Source organism: Lutra lutra, chromosome 4 (assembly GCF_902655055.1).
Source record: "Lutra lutra chromosome 4, mLutLut1.2, whole genome shotgun sequence".
Classification (NCBI taxonomy): Eukaryota; Metazoa; Chordata; class Mammalia; order Carnivora; family Mustelidae; genus Lutra; species Lutra lutra.
Window position 1 is genome coordinate 173,349,813 of NC_062281.1, and position 21,853 is coordinate 173,371,665.

The following is a 21,853-nucleotide window of genomic DNA, read 5'->3' on the forward strand; positions in this document are numbered from 1 at the left end:
GGATGGAGCCCCGCATCGGGCTCTCTGCTCAGCAGGGAGCCTGCTTCCTCCTCTCTCTGCCTGTCTCTCTGCCTACTTGTGATCTCTCTCTATCAAATAAATAAATAAAAATAAAATCTTTAAAAACCTGTTCTTCTACCAACCTTCTCTTTCCCTCCAGAGGCACTTTTAAAAGGTAAACAATTTGGAAATTCAACTTGTTTATAGAGGCTTGCACTTTCCCTCCAATTAAAGTTCTAGTCATAATCAAAGCAGGAGACGGTGAGCAGCGGCTACATTTCCACATTACACAACAGCAGCTCTGGAAAATGGCTGGCAAAGCAGGAGTATTTTGAATTTCACCCAAAGGACTTGTTTTATGATCGCAAGACAGGTGATCTGTGTGTGTAGGATTGTCAAATACCAAACCGGACAGGGAAACCAGGCTCATAGGTTCCCTTCCCAGGGGCTAACTTCAAATTTAATTTAGCTGGGCAAGTCAGAACCCCGGGAATCTCTTCATCCATTTCCATGTTTGTGTGCACATAAATACTTTCAGTCATTAAAATTGCAGGCTTACAGTTAGAAAGTACCTTTACAATCACGTAGCCAGACAGCCCTGCCTGCCTTATGTCATGAAGCTTTCTCTTTAAGCCTTCACCAGAAAACTAAACTATGGGATCCATTAGGAGACACTTGGCAAAAGAGAGACTCGACTCGAGCTATTCTCGCTCACCTTTACAGAGAAAAAGACCGACAAGAAAGGCATGTAGACAAGTGAGACAATATGAAAACAAGAATGGAGATTTTCTTCTCTCTCTCCTAACCAGAGTTTGGGTGCACGACAGGAAGAACGGGGAACCTTGGGGCCAGCCTTGCCTCACTCAGAATTAACTCAGCAAAGCCCTCCAAAACCAAGGCATTCCACTAAGAAGTCATTAGTCCCTCGACTCACAAGGTCCAATCTTCATATGTAATCTAACAAAAATGCATGTAGAGGAACAGTGGAAAAAAAAAAAAGTTCCTCTCGGGGCTCCACAAAATTGGACAAATGGCAGCTTTCGAACACAGAACGAGCAAAAACAAATTCTAAAACCTCTCCCCCACCGAAACGGACTGCTACGTAAGTGTCTCTCGATCGGACAAGTAGGACCGAATCCGCCGTCTGTCATCAGAATCCTCTCCGGCGGGGTCATTTTCCTCACCAGACTCCACATAGATGGGCCAGTCATTGTCCGTGTCACTTTTTTCTTGGCTTTCGGACGAAGCCTCCACCAGGCTAAGGTTGATGGGCATCAGATCGTCATCCTCGTCGTGTGTGTCGGTAACGCAGGTGCAGCTGTCACACAGCCCGAAGCGCCGCAGTCCCTGGGACAGGTGACTCGTGAAGGTTCTTCTGCAACCCTTGCAGATGATCGGTCGGTTGGATCTGTGCACCTACAATCACATGCGCAGCCGGTAAGCGCTCTCCGCCTTGCTCTCTCTGCCACAGCCTCCGCCTCACCCAGGTGCTTCTGCCCAGGGGCCCTTGCACATGCGAAGACCCCGCCCACCTCCCCTTTGCCAAGACTTGCCCCCCTAGGAATGCCTTGGAAGAAAGTCTTCCCTGATGCTCTGCGCCAGGTTAGGTGCCCAGATATATATTCTCCCCTATCCTCCTTCCTTTTTTGACTTTTTTTTTTTTAGATTTTATTTATTTGTGTATTTAGAGAGAGTGAGCAGAGGAAGGGGCAGAGGGAGAGGGAGAGAAAGAATCTCAAGCACACTCTGTACTGAGCACGGGGCCCCACGCGGGGCTCAGTCCCACAACCCTGAGATCATGACCTGAGCAGATCCAAGAGCTGGTCACTTAACTGACTGAGCCACCCAGGTGCCCCTCTTTGTTGAATTTCTAATAAATGGTTAGTAAATTCCCTAGACTATAAGCTCCAAGAAGGCAGAGACTGTCTTCATTCATGTTCTCTGTCACATTTGTTACTATAACCCTATGCCTGGCATAGAAAGGGCATTCAGGGTACGGGTGTGGATTTTAGGTGTGGGTTTTATGTACCCACGATTGTCTAGTTATTAGGGAGGCAGACTTGCTAGATGGCATCTTCTCCAAATGTGGCGGGCTCTCTGTCCTTACCTCCTCTTTGATAAATGCACTCCTTGCCTATGAGAAGCACTTTGCAAGCTAGAAAAAAGATCCTGATCTCCTACCCCACGCAGTCCCTCCTTAGGGCAGCGGCTCCAGGGACCTTCCCCCCCCATACAGGTTGCGCTCTTCAGGAGCTCCAGCCTAGAGGGGGTCTGTGAACCAAAGCCTCTCCTGTGGAGAGTTCTGGATGCAGGATGCACACAAGAGGTAGAGACAGAGAGAAATGGTGGAGGACAAAGGCCAATAACTCAACACCAAGTTCTCTGGAGCTGCCCTACATCCTGGCCAATGTTCTTGCCTTCCAGGGGGTCTTCTCCTGGGCTTTCTACACTAATCCTCCAACCTTACCCAACCTGAGTATGTCCATGACCTTCGTACCTGGCAGGGTCTTTGAATACCACCTCTTTGGGCTGCAGTAGGCTGGACCTTGTATAGCAGGGAGAGATAGAGGAATAAGGATTCCAACCAGTGAACTATCTTCAGGGCACCAGGAACCTACAGCTGCCAAGACAGACTGGAGATATAATTGGGGGGGGGGGACAATTAAAAACTTGACCCTATGGGAAGAGCCCGATCTCAGATGGGTGTGGCTGGGGCCAGCCCTGAGAGTGGAAACAGTCAATAACCTTGGACTTATCTTAAATCTGGATTCTTTCCAAACTACAACTCACATACCACCTTTGAAAAGCATACAATTCAGTGGTTTTTAGTATATTCACAAGATTGTGCAACTATCCCCACCATCTAATTCCAGAACATTTTCATCACCCCAGCAAGAAAGTAGGTGTCTATTTACTGCCACCCCCTCCCATCCAACATCCTCTTGGCCCCTGGTAACCACTGATCTACTCTATCTCCATGGGCCTGCCCATCTTATGTATCTCATATCAAGGAACTCATACAAGACGTGGCCTTTTGTGACCAATTTCTTTCATGTAGAAATGCTTAATTATTTTTTTAAAGATTTTATTTATTTATTTGACAGACAGAGATTACAAGTAGACAGAGAGGCAGACAGAGAGAGAGAGGGAGGGGGAAGCAGGCTCTCTGCTCAGCAGTGAGCCCGATGTGGGGCTCGATCCCAGGACCCTGAGACCATGACCTGAACTGAAGGCAGAGGCTTTAACCCACTGAGCCACCCAGGTGCCCCAAAATGCTTAATTATTATTAATTATTAATAAATGCTTAAAGCCTTAATGCTTTTAAGGCTCATTCCTGTTGTAGCATGAATCAGAACTTCATTCCATGTTACGGCCGAATAAGGGTCCGTTGTAGGGACAGACCACACTTTGTTTACTCATGCCTCAGTTGATGACACTTGGGTTATTTCCATTTTTTGTCTACTAGGAATAATGCTGCTATGAACCTTTGTGTGTAGGTACATTTTTGTGCAAATGTACGTTTTCAGTTCTCTTGGGTATACACTTAGACATAGAATTGCTGGGACCTACGGTAATTTTATGCTTAACTCTAAAGAACCACCAAATTGTTTCCCACAGTGGCTGTGCCATTTTACATTCCCACCAGCAGTGTATGAGGGATCCAGTTCCTCTACATCCTTGCCAATATTTTATTACCTGCTTTTCGATGATAACAACAGTAGTGTGTTTGAAGTGGTAGCTCACTGTGGCTTTGACCTGCATTTTCCTAATGATTAACGATGTTGAGCAACTTTTCATGTTCTTACTGGACATTTGTGTATCTTCTTTGGAGAAATGTCTATTCATATCTGTTGTTTAATTTGGTAATTTGTCTCTTATTGTTGAACTGGAAGAGTTATTTATATATTGTGGTTACTAGAGCCTTAGCAGATAAAGGATTCCCTAGTATTTTCTCCCATTCTGTGGGTTCTCACCTTCTTGATAGTGATCTCTGGAGTCCAAACCTTTTTTATGTTTGCTCTTCCAAAGACTGATTGCCTAGCTCAAAGATGATCTTAAATACAACGGCTTCCTAAATGGCCCAACTGCCTTTTAGCTGGTGGGAATTAACCACTCACATGGGAGACAGAAGGCCAGGAGGCAGCCAGTGGGAGGAGAGGTCCCCTGGGTCTGGAGTCCTCTTTGCTGCCCACAGATGGCTTAGAAATGGCGGCATGTGCTTTCTCCACACCCAGGAACGACATTGGGTGGAAAATTGAAGGAGCGCTTTTCTCGCCTTTGGCATCACAGTGGTGAGAACAGACCACAGTCCCCTGTCCATGCCCACTGTTCTCTGCCTTATGACAACCATCCCTGACCAGGATCTAAACTTTCTTGAGTCGGGGTGCCTGGGTGGCTCAGTCAGTTCAGCGGCTGCCTTCGGCTCAGGTCATGATCCCAGGATTCCCAGAGTTCTTGAATCGAGCCCCGCATCAGGCTCCCTGCTCAGTGGGGAGCCTGTTTCTCCCTCTCCTTCTGCAGCTCCCTTGCTTGTGTCCTCTCGCCCTTTCTCTCTCTAATAAATAACACCGAAAACAAAAAAACAAACCAAAAAAAAAACCTCTTTTTGAGTCTAAGAAAACTAGTCTCTTATATAAGTTTTAACTTTCTCTAAGCGCCACCAACCCAGCTTTAATTAAGTAGAAACACATGTTTAAAGTTCTCTGAAAATACTCCAGTGGACAGAGCAGTAATGGGCAGGCTGGCTCACCCTCACCTTAGGCAAATCTCAGGAGCCCTCCCCCCACCCACCACAAGAGATTTTCCAGCCCAGACACTTACGCTCAGGGCGTGACTCCGCAGGTGCTCCTGTCGCGTGAACCTCTTGCCACAGGTCTCACAGGGATAGGGCCGCTCACCTGTGTGTGAGCGGATATGCCGCTTAAGGATGCCTTTCTGTTTGGCGGTGTAAGGGCAGAAAGGACACTTGTGAAGCTTGATGGGGACCACCAGCACGTCACCTGGGGAACCAAATGGGTTATAAGCATCAGTGACACTGCCCACCCTCCAACAGGTGATCGGGACCTGGGGAATTCGCCAGCCCGGACCCAGACAGAGGACATCACCTTTACCACCAGCTCACAGCAAGACACTACAAAATCCAAGTCTTTGTCTGGTTGCCAGTCAGCCAGAGGGTAAAGTGGGATTCTGATACAAGGTTGCAAGGAATGCCATATGGCTTTCAAACTTCTCTGTGGCTCATAGTTAGAGACACATTACAACCTCAGGAGTCACATGTCTTCAAGTGGATAACTGGAAAATTCCCAAAATAACCCTCATTCTGACAGTGTCTATAGTCTCTGTTTTCATTTGCAGGCAGTGCTGATGGAGACCCTGTTATGCATGGAGTTGCATCCCCCCCAAATTCATACATTGAAGCCCTAACCTCCAGGGTGACTATATTTGGAGATAGGGAGGTAGTTAGGGTTCAATGAGGTCTTAAAGGTGGATCTCTAATCTGATAGGACTGGTGTCCTTATAATTTGAGGAAGAAACACCAGAGATCTCATTCTCTCTCTGTTCATACACAGTGGAAAAGGCCATGTGAGGACCAGCAAGAAGGTAGTCGTTCGCTAGCCAGGAAGAAAACAACCCTACCGGCACCTTGATCTTGGACTCCGAGCATCCAGAACTGTGAGAAAATAAATCTCTGTTGTTTAAGCCACTCAATCTGTGGCATTCTGCTGTGGCAGCCTGATCCGACCAACACTGACCTCCTGAATTGAATTCATGACCCTCAAAAGTTTGGAACCCTCTGTTATGATGAGTCAGACCCCTGGATCAGGATGCATATATTCTAGGAAGAGAGGGCCTAAGAAGAGTTCCAGGCAATGCAGATGTGTACTGTGATGCACACTTTCAACTGGAATTCATATTAAGTCTATTGATCTGGGGGCGCCTGGGTGGATCAGTCGTTAAGCCTCTGCCTTCAGCTCAGGTCATGCTCCCAGGGTCCTGGGATTGAGCCCCGCATTGGGCACTCTGCTCAGCGGGGATCCTGCTTCCCCTTCTCTCTCTGCCTGCCTCTCTGCCTACTTGTGATCTCTGTCTGTCAAATAAATAAATAAATAAAATCTTTAAAAAAAAAAAGTCTATAGATCTGAAATCGTCAAACATCCAGAGGTTCACTTAAATCTTTTTTCAACTCTTTTTTTCCCCACCTTGCTTGTACAACCATTAAGGTGACAACACGATTATCCCCCCACATACAAAACTGTTCTTTCAAGTTTCCCAAGTACCCTTACTACAGTATTCCAAGACGTGTCCCCTCTATCCACAACCTTCAGGATTTAATAGACTTTGGTCATACCACATCCTACAGGAAGGCATTAGTGACTCAGGATTTCCAGGCATTGAAATCTGGGTTCAAGTCCCCGCTCCTCCATTTACCAGCCATATGACTTTGGACAACTCCCTTAACTTCTCTGTGCCTCACTTTTCTCATCTGTAAAATAGGGATGATACTAGTTCCCACCTTAAAAGACTGTGAATGAAATGAAGTAATACCTAGAGCACAGCACCTAGCACATAGTAAGAGCACAGAAATGTCAACCATTTTTGTTACCATCATCCTCTCCTTGGTGTTTCTTTATTCATGAAGTAGTCCAGGCTCTGCGGTTTCTCTCAACACCGGAGTAGCTCCTTTTCTCTGGGACCTTCTCAGGATACCTACCTGGGTTTTATCTTTTTGGAGGTGCTGCCAAATGTATGGCAAGCCGAATCCCAAGTGAGAACCTATCGTCATTCTCAACACAACTCAACCCAAGGGTGGAGATTATTTTCTCCCGTCTTGAATTCCCAGCCTGATAATGCCTAACATTTTGCATCATCTATAGTGACTCCAAAACCTGTTTTCTAGAATAAAGCAGCAGCTCTTGGCTTGTAATTACCTACGTATGTTGGATTATTTAATTTCTCACTGAGCGCATTGGGTCTAAGATGCCAGTTTCCTGTTCACTCCTCCAGTGTTGTGGAATCTTCCTGCTATCCAATCCCACTAGCCTGGCATTACACTTTACTTTTCTTCTCAATTATCTACCAAAACACTATGTAAAATGGGTCCAGCATTAGTCCTTGGAAAGACCAACTGTTAACTCTATCTTCATCAGAAAAGTAAGAATTACCACACTTTCCTTCCTCTCTCATGGTCTGATCTCACCAATACAACCGTTCATTTGAACACCTATACATGCCAGACGCTGTGCTAACAAGGTCCATCTTTACCAAGACACCCATTTCTTCCCTCAAGATGTTGAGTCTGGCATGAAAGAAAGACATGTAAACAAATTCATGCAATATAATATAACACGTGCAAAGTCCAAATGATGAAGAAGCATAGACAAGAAAGTAATGAATTCACTTTAGATTTTTAAAGCCCTCTGCCTAGTGTGTAGCTGAGAGGGAGAATCATGGCCCCCTACCCAGATATTTCCAATAGCTGCATTTGCTCCACAGTCCACATATCAAGCACCCCACTTTCCAATTCCTATTTCATAGGTTTCCAGCTCACCCCCTAAGTGCCCCTTCTCAGTTGGGACCAAGCCAATAGACTCTGCCACCATTTTACTGTCCTTCCCCTCCTTGGGGCCTTATGCCTCTACTTCCCCAGTACAGTGCCCCCAGTCTATCACTGAAATCACTCCTTCACATCCACCCTTAACTGCCTGGGTCCTCTCTCTCCCTCTGTCTGTATTCACCTGGTTAAACCTAAATTCTGGTTAAATACAAGTCTATGCCCATTCCATACCTGAAACAAAGCAAGTTAACATCACCGGTGAAATATACACAACTGTGTGTTCTGGTCTTGCTTTGAATCCATCTAACCGTCACCCTCTGAGCACCAATATCAGAGCCCTTGGTTCTGCCCAAGCACCCTAAATATTCCCCTGGCTCACTCTCTCCCACTCTCCTCGGGGACTATTACACACCCTCCCTCTGCTCAGGTCTCCGCCCCCTCACTGTCCCCTCCTCCCTTTCCGCGCTGTCCTTGCTGCTGCTACTGCTTCTTCTTTTTAAGATTTTATGTATTTATTTGAGAGACAGAGAAAAAGAGAGGGGAGAGACAGAAGGAGAGGAAGAAGCAGACTCCCTACTGAGCAGGGAGCCTGACGTGGGGTTCAATCCCAAGACCCTGAGATCATGACCTAAGCTGAAGACAGACACTTAACCATCTGAACCACCCAGGCGCCCCCACCTTTGCTTCTAACTTATGAGAAGCAATCAGAAGAGAACCTCTACATGCTCCCAGCCACCCCCAAGCCTTCCCCCCCACCCCTGAACACATAAGGTTGCTTCCACTCCTGTTCCTATGAACCAACTGTCCTCCACCAGACCATCCTCACCACTGGACAGGAACCCCGCCGGCCCGCACTCTATCAAATGTCTCTCTCTCCCACCATCAGTTATCTTCCTTTCCTGGATCATTCCCATCACTAAACAAACAGGCTTTTAGAACCTCCACCTTCATAAAAACCTTGACCTCATATACCCCTTCAGCTGCTGGCGCACTTCTCTGTCCTCTTCCCAGCAAAACCACTTGAAAGAAGCATCAATACTCACTGTCTTCACCTCTACTTCCCCAGCTCTGTTTCAAGCACTTTGGTCTCTTGCCACCCCCACCCCCCCCTGCCATCATCGACACTACTCTGGACAAGCCTGCCAATGAACTCCCCAGTGATCAGTTCTCTCTCTGCCTCCATGCAGACCTGGACATAGCTTATGTCTCCTTTCTCCTGAAACACTTTCTCCTCCTGGCACACCCATCACTCTCGATTCTCCTCCTACCTCCCTGCCTGCCCCCTCCCCATCTCCTTGACCAGGCCCTATTTTTCTGACCTCTACATGTTGGAGTATCCCAGGGCACAGTGCGTAAATCTCTTAACTTCTTCCTCTACACCCATAAGTTCACGGGATCTATAGGTTTCAAATTCCATGGACCCATTAATGACTTCCAAATGTATAGCTCAGCTGTGATTCCCCCCACCCCTGAAACCCCAAGCAGACAGGATGCAACTGCTTAGTGAACATCTCCATTTGGAGATCCAAGAGGCATGGCAAACATAACATGTTTAAATCAACTACTCGAGCTACAGACCTGAGGATCACCCTTAACTTCTCTTTTTCTCATACCACTCATACAAGCCATTAGGAAATCTGGTCTGTTCGACCTTGAGAGGTAGTACAGTCCTAGCCAAGAAGACCACTTTGGAGATTATGACATACACTACCCACAGTGATCCTTTTACGATATGGCACTTCAAGTCACTCTCAGCTGAGACCCTCTAGTGGTGTCCCTTCTCAGAGGAAGACCCAAAGGCCTTTTCCTGGACTTTAGGAGCCCACCTGGTCTGACCTCATCCCCTGGCACTCTCTGCCTTGCCCACTCCACTCCAGCCCCAGCAGCACCCTGCGGTTCCTCTCGTTCACTTGCCAACTGTGACCCACTCCTGGGCCTTTGCACCTTGCTCTTCACTCACCCAGAATGTTCTTCTCTCTGATTTGCCTTGCAGTTTGCTCTCCCCCTCCCTTGCAGTTTCTTCTCAAAGGCAACTTGTTAGAAAGGCTTTCCTTGTCAACACTAAATAAGATAGCATCTCTTGGGCACCTAGGTGGCTCAGAGGGTTAAAGCCTCTGCCTTTGGCTCAGGTCATGATCTCAGGGTCCTGGATTGACCCCTGCATCGGGCTCTCTGCTCAGCAGGGAGCCTGTTTCCCCCTCTCTCTCTGCCTGCCTCTCTGCCTACTTGTGATCTCTGTCTATCGAATAAATAAATAAAATCTTTTTTAAAAATTTAAAAAATAAAAATAAAAACCAATCTGATTAAAAAATAGGCAAAGGACTTGAGTAGACATTCTTCCAAAGAGGACATACGGAATGGCCATCAGACATAGGAAAAGATGCTTAATATCACTTATCATCAGGAAAATACAAATCAACACCACAGTGAGCTACCATCTTACACTTGTCAGAATGACTAGAATCAAAAAGAACTACCAAGTGTTGGCAAGCTTGTGAAGAAAAAGGAACACTTGTGCACTGCTGGTGGGAATGCAAAGTGGCACAGCTACTGTGGAAAACAGTATGTAGGTCTCTCCAATCCCACTATGGGGAATTTACCCAAAGAATACAAAAATACTAACTTGAAAAGATATATGGGCCCCTGTGTTTATTGCAGCATGATTTACAATAGCTAAGACATGGAAGCAGCCTGTGTCTATTGATAGATGGATGGATAAAGAAATTGTGATTTTAGAAAGCATGTGTGTGTGTGCACATACACACACACACACGGTGGAATATTCCTCAGACATAAAAAAGGATGAGATCTTGTCATTTGCAACAACATGGTTGGACCTAGAGGTATGGATACAGAATGATCGCGACACCCGCCTGACTGTCTCCCTGCCCTCAACTCCCATTTCCACACCATCTGGTGCTGAGGCCAAATTAATCTCCCCCAAGCACAGGACCTGCACACCCCCAAGCTCAGTAACTACCAAAAAATTCCCCTGCACCTACAGACAAAACCTCACCTCTTAGCATTTAAGGTTTCCCATAATAGGGCCCAATAATCAATCCAATCAATTTCTCCCCTCCCTTAGCCTCAGATGCCACTTTCATAATGCCTCCGTGATCTCCCAGGCAGAAGCCAGTTCTCCTGTTTTGGACTACTGTGAAAGTCACACCTCCATCCACCTTCCAGCTCTAGTGTCTCTCTATCACGTGATGCCAATGACACACATCTTACCTCCTCAAAGACAACACCAGCACTTTGAGGGCTGAATCCGTGTCTGACTTACCTTTGTATCTTTACCATGAAGGTCCTTAAATATCTGAGCAAATAAATGAATGACCGAACACATCAGTCCTACTCTCCGCCTTGACATTTGGAATACATTTGCCCAGGAGCCATGTGAATGGGATCAAAACTTGGCAGACAATGGCATGGCCAGGGGTCAGGGTGGCTGCCTTGACCACAGCACCTTCTAGTTGGAAACCTGACTTTACAGACTGATCAACTGGACTTAAACGACAAGGGCATATGGCTGCATTATTCTTTTTTAATGTTTGTGCTTATAGGCAGAGAGGCTGAAAGGTAAAATCATAGCACTGAAATCCTCTGTTCATTTGTGCTGTCTGCACGGTTTGTCTGAATAAAATGAAGCCAGCCCAGGTTTCTCGCTTTAGCTCTACCACTTACCAGCTTTGCATTCTTAGGAAATTCCCCCAAACCCTCATGGGTCTCAGTTTCTCCACTCTTCTGCCAAACTCATGAGGGTCTAATGGATGTAAAAGGATGGTCACTGTCTGTGAAGTGCTATTCTGCATGGAAATGAGATGTCAAGCTCTTCCTACAGCGTGTTCATGAAAACAGCCACTACCTTCTAAATGCTGGTTAAGCCAGTGTCCCTGAGGCTCGGAAACAGTATTTTCTCGAGTTTTCAAGCCTAGTTTTAATCAGACATACAGTGTTCTTGCTTTAAAAAATGAAATTAAACATCTCAAGATAGCCATTTAGTAACGAATAAAAGTGGCTGATCTCCTTTATCTAAAGTGCTTTCACTGTTCAGTATTAAAGAGTGAATTTGAATTGGGATTCATTAATTTTTTGGCTTGAGGTTCTGGAAGCTATAGGGTACTTTCATAAGTAAGGTAGCAGCCAAGTCTATTTTAATCTTCTACAAGACATTTTGCAACACAATTACCCCGCCTGTTAAGAGGAGTTAGTCATGTCAACTCATCTCTCAGAGTTGTTCAGGGAGACAACAAAGTGCTCTTAAAACACAAAAGCCTACCAAAGGAAAATATTTTATATAAAAGCTAGTTTAAGGTTGATGATTTAATTAAAACACACATGTCTTTGGAAATATCAACATTAATAATTAAAAGATTATTATATAGTATTAGTATGTTGATTATTATTAATTATAATTATAATATATTAATAACAGGTTATTACTATTAATTATTTTTTAAAGCCTACCAAAGGATATAAGAAACTTACTCACATAAAGCCAAATACCAATGCATTTTAGATATTCTCAGGTAGACAGCACCACTGACCATGACACACTAAGGGCCTGTCGACTATGTGCCAGGCACCACAGCTGACACAGAAATATCAGTCTCTTACCTGTCTGGAACATGTGATCATACATGAGAAAAAATGCTGAGAACCTTTTCATTCGGTCCTCAACCCTGTGAGAAAGGCAAGGCAGGGATGATTACCTCCTAAACAAAACAGCTCCAAAGAGATTGGCTGATTTGACCCAAGTCGTAGAGGTAAAATACTACCACGGAGGAAGAGACAATGCTCTACATACAGCAGGTGCTCAATGAATACCTCTTGGTGGGGGTAGGGATAATGTGGCAGTAATCATGGTGGTGGAGATGACAGTGACGATGATGGCAGTGACAATGACAATGACCATGATGCTAGGAGCCGACAAGGGCCAGGTGCGCATGCTGAAGGACCAGCAGAGATGCTGAATGCTCATGGAGCTCACCTGAGTCCTCCCCATACCAGTCCGTGTGGACATCCATCATGGAACTAATGGCTCCTGGTGCACCATCCGGTCTTCCCTCCAAACTCCGAGAAAAGGGATGATCTGGCTCGTCTTTGCTGGGGACCACACTGTTGCGCAGGAGTGCCTCCAGGAACTGCTTCACGTGGTAGTTACCGTAAGCCAAGTCCACGGCCTGGCCACCGGGCAGAGCCTCGTCCATGTGGGCCAAGCCGAGCGGGGCGGCATAGGGCGGCAGCGGCTCGCCGCCATCTACCTCCACCTCGTCGGCGTCAAACTCCACCTTGGGCTCTATCTGTTTGGGCAGAATAGAGAGGTCACGGTCAGCGGGGCCGCTGCCCTGGCTGTCCTTCACCACCTGTCCCAGCCGGTGGCCGCTTCTGCAGTCACTGCAAGGGGACTCTCTGGGACAGCCCACGCTCTCCTCTCCCTCGGCTGTGGAGGAGCCCAAGCTCTTGGCATCGCAGGAGGTTCCTTCCCTGCCTGAACTAGGGCTTCCACCATCACCCTGATGAGCCCCCGCGGCCGCCGCTGCCGCCGCTGCCACCTCCTTCTCCATCTTCCGGCAGATGTCGAGGGACGACCTGATGTACGTCTTGCAGAAGTTCACCACGTCGTTCATCTGCAGGTAGCTGGCAGCCGACATCACTTCGATCACGTTCTCCCCGCACAGATCCAGCTTGCCAGAGTACAGGAAGTCTAAGATCGTGGAGAAAGCGTCGGAGGTGACGATGTCCAGGGACGCTGTGCTGGGCCGCCCGCTGTCCTGAATGTAGTGAATGAGCAGGGCTCGGAAGTAGCCGCTGTTGGCAAACAGAATGTTCCTGTGGGCCTTGAAGATCCGCCCTTCCACAATGATGCTGCAGTCACAGAAAAAGTCCCGCTTGCGCTGTTCATTCAGCTCCCCCAACAGCTTCGCGTAATAGGACTGCATCTCCATTGCTCCACCAGCCGCGGCTGCTCTGGCGTGGCCTGTATCTCTGCCAAGAATTTTTTTTCCAGTTAATTCACCAATCCCAACCTTACAAATAAGATGCTCAGCTTTAATTTTTTTTTTCCTCGTTCTTCTCCCAAACACCGATTCAATAGTGTCTTTATGATACCGGCTATTTGGCGATCTAACAAAAATCTAGAGGTGGTCCCACGGGGTGAATTTATGAAAAACAATAAAAATAACCAGGACAAACTGCACATTTTACGTGGACTCTCTCAATGAATTTTTATAAAAACCCGATGATAAAAGACCCATGCTGTCCCCATTTTTCTGATAAGGAAATCGGAGACTTAGAGAAGGTAGGAGATGACCCAGCTGGAACAGAGCCAAGACTCAAAACCAGGTCAGTTATCCCCTGGAGTTTCTGCTCTTATGTCTACACTCTACTTTCTTCAAGACTCAAAATATAGATAATTCCCAAATCTAATACTTACAGCTCAATCCTGGCATGGAACTTGGAGACTATCTATACTCGCCTATCTCAGCACACCCCTATTATCATCCCTTCAAGGAAGCATGGTAGATTCTTGGGCTAGCCAGCATGCAGTCACCATTCTTACCATTTTAGTGCCCTGTCTGGCTGAGAGATCCACCCCTCCCCCATTCTTGGCCAAGGTGATTTGCATCAAGCCGGTGCCATCCCCCCAGGCTCTAGATAGAACAGAGGCTAACACAATCGAGGTATCTCACCTGCTTTTTTTTTTTTTTTGAGATTTTATTTATTTATTTGACGGACAGAGATCACAAGTAGGCAGAGAGAGAGAGAGGAGGAAGCAGGCTCCCTACGAAGCAGAGAACCAGATGCGTGTTTGATCCCAGGACCCTGGGATCATGACCCGAGCAGAAGGCAGAGGCTTTAACCCACTGAGCCACCCAGGCGCCCTAAGGTATCCCACCTTCTGAGTGCAGGAATTAGCTCAGACATGGCCACGTGGCTTGGTCAGAGCAATGAAAAGTGATGCGCGTTTACTGGGGGTTCCATCCCTTCTGAGATGCTGCCTCGTCACCAGGGGAACCAGCCTGACAAAGAAGACAGTCCAGCTCAGGCAGGAGGAACAGGGACACCATCTGAGCCCCAACTCATGCTGGGCCAGAAGCCAATTAAATCTCTTTTTGCCTTAGCTGGTCTGAGTTGGGTTTTCTATCTCTTGCAAATGAGAGACTCCCAACTGACAGTCCACTGCCATTGGTTCACTCCCTCAAATTTTAAAATGTCCTGTCCCTTGAATATCAGTGGACTCCAAGCCTTTGAAGGTATGAGCCACATCTTAGCTCATTTGCTATGCCTCACAGAACCTGGCAGAGTGCTCTGGACGAAGGAGGTTGGCTAAGTACAAAGGAAGACTCCCTTCTTTAAAAAAAAAATATATATATATATATATATATATATGTATATATATATATATATATATATATATATATATATATATATATTTATTTGTCAGAGAGAGAGAGAGCACAAGCAGGGGGAGCAACAGGCAGAGCAGGCAGAGGGAGAAGCAGGCTTCCTGCTGAGCAAAAAGCCCGATAAGGGACTCGATCCCAGGACCCTGGGATCATGACCTGAGCCAAAGGTAGATGCTTAGCCAACTGAGACACCCAGGCATCCCAGAAGACCCCCCTGCTTAACTGCTGAGTAGAACAGGTATAAATCAAGTTTAAAACCCTTCGGCTGATGAGAAAGACAGACACTGACCTTCTTCACTGAGCTCTTGCTTCCATTGCTTCCCATCACACAAACCACAGAGCCACCCCGCCACAGCACTGTAGCTGGTCTTAAGGGTTAATGTGCTTCAAGTTAACACAAATCCTCGCTTACTGACCTAAGGCCCTTGATCTATAACCAAACTCATTTGCTTTCTTTGAGATTTGCAGACCACTGGCCTTGGAAAATGAACCAGAGAACTCTCCCAGGCCACAGGGGCCAGCAAGTCTGTTTGAAGCTGCCACAGCTTTCTGATTAGCCTGGCAATCTTTTAACAAAATGTTTTTCTTTTTTAAGGTCACGCAGATGACTCTACTGACTTCCCTTTGCGCATCTGTAAACCTTGCCCTCCTTTGCAAAAAGATCAGAGTACTCTTGCACAACCCCGGGGTAGCCAGGAGCCAGACCTTCTTGCACAACCTCTGTGTACTGAGATAATTCTGTAGCTAGCATCATTGAGTTTCATATCATCAAGAAATGTCAAAGACCACTGACCTCCCTTAACTGATTAAACCCCTTTAAAAATCTCTAGGCCAGGGATGCCTGGGTGGCTCAGTTGGTTAAACCGCTGCCTTCAGCTCAGGTCATGATCCCAGCGTCCTGGCATCAAGTCCCACATTGGGCTCTTTGCTCAGCGGGAGTCTGCTTCTCCGTCTATCTCTGCCTGCCACTCTGTCTGCCTGTGCTCACTCTGACAAATAAATAAATGAAATCTTTTTTAAAAAATAAATAAATAAAAATAAAAATCTCTAGGCCAGGGCAACTGGGTGGCTCAGTTGTGAAGTGTCTCCAGGATCCTGGTTTCAAGCCCCCCCTCCCCATCCTCTCCCACCCGCCACTCCCCCCACCCCACTTCTCCCTCTCCCACTCCCCCTGCTGGTGTTTCCTGTCTTGCTGTGTGTCTCTCTCTGTCAAAGAAATAAATACTTTTTTAAAAGATTTTATTTATTTCTTTGACAGAGAGAGAGAGATCACAAGTAGGCAGAACAGCAGGCAGAGATAGAGGGGGAAGCAGGCCCCCCACTGAGCAGAGAGCCCAACGCAGGACTTGATCCCAGGACCCTGAGATCATGGCCTGAGCCAAAGGCAGAGGCTTAATCCACTGAGCCACCCAGGTGCCCCAGTAAAATCTTAAAAAAAAAAAAAAATCTCTAGGCCAGGCAGAAAACTCAGTTGGCTTTTGGACAAGAGCCCACCTTCTCCCCAGGTGGCCAGGCTCCTCTCTTGCGTAGTGGTCTTTTGAGCAACAAGCAGCCGAACTTGGCCATCAACTTGGCCATCAACTATTCCTTTTCCATACTGACGCATGGAGCACAGAGAAGTATCTACAACCGAGTACATCATCTCCCTCTACTGGAATCACAAAGGCCTAGTTGGAGCTGCCAACCAAAACCAACTCCTTAGCACTCTTCCTTTCTACAATGCAACAAAACCATAGTTCACACAGCCAGAAATCAGACACTCCCTCCCCACAAAAAGGGCCCTTCCACTGGGAAAAGAGACTCCCCAAGGTCTGTGTACTAATTGCACAGACAGACTAATTGTACAGACCAGACCCCCAACAACCTTATTAAGTGGCTATTCACACCTACTTTCTATGTATTTATAGCAAGTGATGCATTAAGTTTAAAAACTAGACAACCCAATAGGGAGAGAAGTGGAAGAGTGTCTCTAAGCAAGTAAACTGACAAAAGTGAGAACTGACAGCTAGGAGAAGGTAAAAAAAAATTACTTTAAAAATAGAACCAGGGGGGGAACCTGGGTGGCTCAGTGGGTTAAAGTCTCTGCCTTCGGCTCAGATCATGATCCCAGGGTCCTGGGATTGAGCCCCACATGGGGCTCTCTGCTTAGCGGGGAGCCTGCTTCCTCCTCTCTCTCTCTCTGCCTGCCTCTCTGCCTACTTGTGATCTCTGTCTGTCAAATAAATAAATAAAATCTTAAAAAAAAAAAAAATAGAACCAGGAATTTTTTTCAAAATATCAACCTAAGGCCATGTAGCTAAGCATATTAAATGCTCCTACATATTCAAAATGGCCTAAGGACAGCACTAAATTATAGCCTGGGGCTATCATTGATGGGCCTAAGTCATCGAGATGATTCTTATCTGTTTATATTCATTTTAAAGTCAAGGAAGTTATGTCATAATTTCTGGAATTTTTTTCTTATCCAAAGTAGTTAAAATTAACATTTGGTTCAGAAAGGAGGAAAACTGCCAGATAGCCGCACAATTCTACTATTCCCAAAAATATCAACCCTGAAATTTGTCACAGAACTAAGGTTTCACTGTCATTCCCACCTCTTCTGACTGCTCCAGCCAAGCCTTCCCTGCAGTTCCTGCCATTGCCTTTGGCTATCAAAATATGAAGGGAGGGGCGCCTGGGTGGCTCAGTGGGTTAAAACCTCTGCCTTCGGCTCAGGTCATGATCCCAGGGTCCTGGGATGGAGCCCCGCATCAGGCTCTCCGCTCTGCAGAGAGCCTGCTTCCTCCTCTCTCTCTGCCTGCTTCTCTGCCTACTTGTGATCTTCATCAGTCAAATAAATAAATAAGTAAAATCTTAAAAAAAATATATGAAGGGAAAAACATATATAAGAAAATGCAACATTTCAGTATCACACTCCACTCTTCTTCAGAACTGAAAGAAAGGGGCGCCTGGGTGGCTCAGTTGGTTAAGCATCTGCCTTCTGCTCAGGTCATGATCCCAGGGTTCTGGGATCAGTCCTAGAATTGGTCCTGGCATAGAGCCCAGCCGTCACACTCCCTGCTCAATGGAAAGTCAGCTTCTCCCTCTCCCTCTGCTCTTCCCTACCCCGTTCATACTCTCCCTCTCAAATAAATAAACAAAATGTTAAAAAAAAAAAAAAGAAAGAAAGAAAGAAAAAGAAAAAGAACCAAAAGAAAGCCTATCAGACTGGTAAAAATCACATTTTTCAATGTGCTACTATCCACTGTTGATGCAGATGTAATTTGGAACACCATTTCAGAGAGGAATTTGGCAATATTTATTAAAACTTAGGGGCACCTCAGTGGCTCAGCTATTAAGCTTCTGCCTTCAGCTCAGGTCATGATTCCAGGGTCCTGAGATGGAGCCCCTCAACGGGCTCTCTGCTCAGCAGGAAGCCAGCTTCTCCCTCTCCCACTCCCCTTGCTTGTGTTCCCTCTATCTCTGTCAAATAAATAAATAAAATCTTAAAAAAAAAAAACTTTAAATGCACACTTCTTTGGGGGTAACTTGGTGGCTCAGTGGGTCAAGCACCTGACTCTTGATTTTGGCTCAGGGCATGATCTCAGGGTTGTGAGATCAAGCCCTGAGTCAAGCCGGTAGTTAGGTCCAGCGTGGAGCCTGCTTAAGATTCTCTCTCTTTCCTTCCCCCTCTGCCCCTGTCCCCACCCCCTGCCGGCTCATGTATGTGCTCTCTCTCTCTCTCTCAAAATTTAAAAATAAATAAATAAATAAATAAATAAATATAAAATGTAAAAATTTTTTTAAACGCACACTTCTTTTGTCCCAGACATTTCAATGTAAAAACTTAAACTTTCGGATATGTTGCCAAAAAACACCAAATTACAAGTTCAAAGATGTCCATTCACGAGGTTTTTGTACTAGCGCAAAAGTAAAAATGATCTGAAATGTCCACCAGTAGGGGACAAGTTAAATCAATGAGGTACAATCACACAGGCGAATACTATGCAACCATGTTTTTAATGAGCTAGAGTTGTGTGTGTTCATTATGGAAAGATCACCAAGATATATTAAGAGAAAAAGGCAAGGGGCTCCTGGGTGGCTCAGTCGGTTAAGCCACTGCCTTCGACTCAGGTCATGATCCCAGGGTCCTAGAATCGAGTCCTGCATTGGGCTCCTTGCTCAGCGGGGAGCCTGCTTCTCTCTCTGCCTCTGCCTGCCTGTGCTCTCTCTCTCTGACAAATAAATAAAATCTTTTTTTTTAAAAGAGAGAGAGAGAGAAATGCAAGATGCAAAACAAAATGTACTATATGATCCTGTCCACATATGCATGGATTTTTCCTCCATAAGGTTATACAAGCACGAGTTCACAGCAGATACGCTTGAGAAGAACAATTAATGGTAAGAGGTATATGGAGGGACCTTCGCTTTTTGTTTTCAACCTCTCTATACTGTTAGGGTGTTTTACTATGTGTATGTACTTCTTTCATTTTCTCTTTTTAAACAAAGGGGAGAAAGGAGGAAGGGCAGAGGGATAAGAAGTTGGCAAACCAGGGAGATAAACCAGTGTAGGTACAACGCCTCTTAGCCTGAAGCATGGTTTTATCTCCAGGGCACTTCCATCTTTCACTGGAAGATGCTCTTTTCCAGCAGTGGTACCCAAACCCATCTCCTTTGGCTTTCTTGCTCCAAATAATGTAGATTCTACTGGGTCACATAAATACTCCCTAACTTTGCAAAAGTCTGTCCCCAACCCTATACTTGGCATATACGGTGGAAATTGTTATTCATATCACTTGCCTTCAGTGTCCTACATCCCTGCAACATGCTGAGGATCACTACTTCTCCTTAGAAAAAAGCTCTCTGCCTGTACTGCTCTCCGAAAGTACATTTATCCACACTCTGGCAGCGACCCCTCTCTCCCCCCCAGCCCTCAATTCAATTCAACAGTGACTGGCTCCATACGATGTCTGACACAAGGAAGATGCCAGGATTAGAAAAATGAACCAGGTACAGTGCACGTCCTCCAGGAGAGAGCACATGCCAACACTCCTGCCTGTAACATACTCCCACATTCCCCAGGGAATCCTACCCGGATCCCACCTCTATCTTCATTCAGGTACCAAAACCAGACTTGAATTCCACTCACTAACTCTAATAAGACTCCTTCAGTCTCAGCAACCTGAGAATAGTGAATATCTGCTCATCCAAAAAAAAAAAAAAAAAAAAAAAAAAAGGTGGGGGTACGCATCTGGGTGGCTCAGTGGTTAAGCGTTGGACTGTTGTTTTCAGGCTCAGGTCATGATTTCAGGGCCGTGAGATTAATGAAGCCCCTGGTCTGGCTCCGCTCAGTGCTCAGTACAGAGCCAGCTTGAGATCCTTACCCCTCCAACTTCCTCCTGTTCTGCTCCTCCTTACCGCTCACGCACACACTCTCTCTCCCTCTCTCTAAAATAAATAAGGGACACCTGAGTGGCTCAGTTGGTTGAGTTGTCTGCCTTCAGCTCCAGTCATGATCTCGGGGTTCTGGGATAGAGCCCTGCATGGGGCTCCCTGCTCACTGGGGAGTCTGCTTCTCCCTCTCCCTCTGCCCCTCCCCACCTCTCTCTGTCTGTCTCAAATAAATAAATAAATAAATAAAATCTTTAAGTAAATACATAAAATCTTAAAAAGAAAACAGGAAACTGCTCATCGATTGCTAGCATTTACTGAATACCACTCCTCATGAAGCACTGTAAGAAGTACTTTACAAGCATTAAGTTTTATCTCACAATAACCTAATGCAGTAGATATAATCGTTGTACCTTCCTTTTCAGGGGAGGAAATTGAGGGTCAGATTTATAGCTAACACGCCCAAGCTGGGATTGGAACCAAAATTAGTTTCATTCCAGAGTTGACATGCTTAACCACTATGCCAACCTGACTCCCCAAAAGGGTTGGGGAAGTCACTCCTCTCCCAACGCATGGAGGGGAACGACACAGGAGAAGAGTTTCCATTTCCACCGGAAAAATTTCGGGGTCAACTGCATCTTCGGTTCACCTGCTAAACTGTTCCCAAGACAAGGGGATTCCCCCCCCCCGCGCCTCCTTCTAGAGCCAGACGACCCTGCGGAGATCACGGGAACCAGTTACTGGACCTGTCTTTGGCTCCTGAGGGTGGGGAACTGGGACCCTGCCCCTCCCATGGCCTCCTGCAGACAAAGTGACCATCGCTGCGGTGAGCACTGCCCCAGCCTGGCCAAGTCCTCATCCCACACCCCCGCCCCCCGCCCCGTCCCCCGCACCATCGCCATGGGCGGGCACCAGGACCACACAGCGGGACGACGCGCCAGGGAGAGCCCAATGCCAGCGAATGGGGGACAGCTACCGCCGCGCCACGCGACCCCTCCCCACGCGGGAGGGGAGGGAGGGTCGGTCATCCAGCTCAGGTTCACGCGGAGGGGGTCTCGGGAGTAGCCAGGGCCGAGAGGTCCAAAGGAGCCCGACCGAGAGGGGAGTTCCCTGCCCGCTCCCTCCATCCAAGACCGACCTCTCGCGGCGCCCCAATCCTCCCCAAACCAATGAAAGCTGCAGCGCGAACCCGCTTCTCGTCTCTCACCTTTCAGCGCGATCCAGCCGCCCGGCTGTCGAGCTCCGCGCACCGACACGCCCCCCTTTCATTCACCTGTGGCCCCTCCGTGAGAGGCGAGGCAGCTGACCAATCACAGGGGCTCTTGGGCTTAGGAAGGCGGGCCCTGCGGCTAGCAGGTTAGTCAATGGCGCCAGCTCCCCTCCGGAGGCTGCGCTCTGACCGCGCCGGCGCTCGCGCGGTGACGGGAGTTGTGGTCTCAGCGTTCCCTTCTCCCGCGAAGACAGAGTGGACAAAACTACAAGTACCGAGATACCAGGAAACGGCGATTGCCGAAGGCTG

At 46.9% G+C, this 21,853-nt stretch overlaps 1 protein-coding gene across 1 annotated transcript; it reads right to left on the reverse strand.

Moving 5' to 3' along the window:
* Positions 1 to 201: 201 nt before the first annotated feature.
* Positions 202 to 21,576, reverse strand: ZBTB8B (zinc finger and BTB domain containing 8B). The gene is made up of 4 exons (XM_047727142.1): positions 21,542 to 21,576; positions 12,546 to 13,543; positions 4,822 to 5,000; positions 202 to 1,416 (listed from the first exon to the last, which is right to left on the reverse strand). The coding sequence occupies exons 2-4, from the start codon at positions 13,501 to 13,503 to the stop codon at positions 1,099 to 1,101; spliced, it is 1,455 nt and encodes a 484-aa protein (XP_047583098.1). The 5' UTR covers positions 13,504 to 13,543; positions 21,542 to 21,576; the 3' UTR covers positions 202 to 1,098.
* Positions 21,577 to 21,853: the final 277 nt, after the last annotated feature.

Coding starts and splice junctions, on each gene's coding strand:
- ZBTB8B (XM_047727142.1), bottom strand. CDS start 13,503: ATGGAGATGCAGTCCTATTACGCGAAGCTGTTGGGGGAGCTGAATGAA. Junction 5,001..12,545: donor CTGGTATGGGGAGGACTCAG/GTGAGCTCCATG, acceptor TTGGTTCCCCAG/GTGACGTGCTGGTGGTCCCC. Junction 1,417..4,821: donor TGCGGAGTCACGCCCTGAGC/GTAAGTGTCTGG, acceptor ATGTGATTGTAG/GTGCACAGATCCAACCGACC.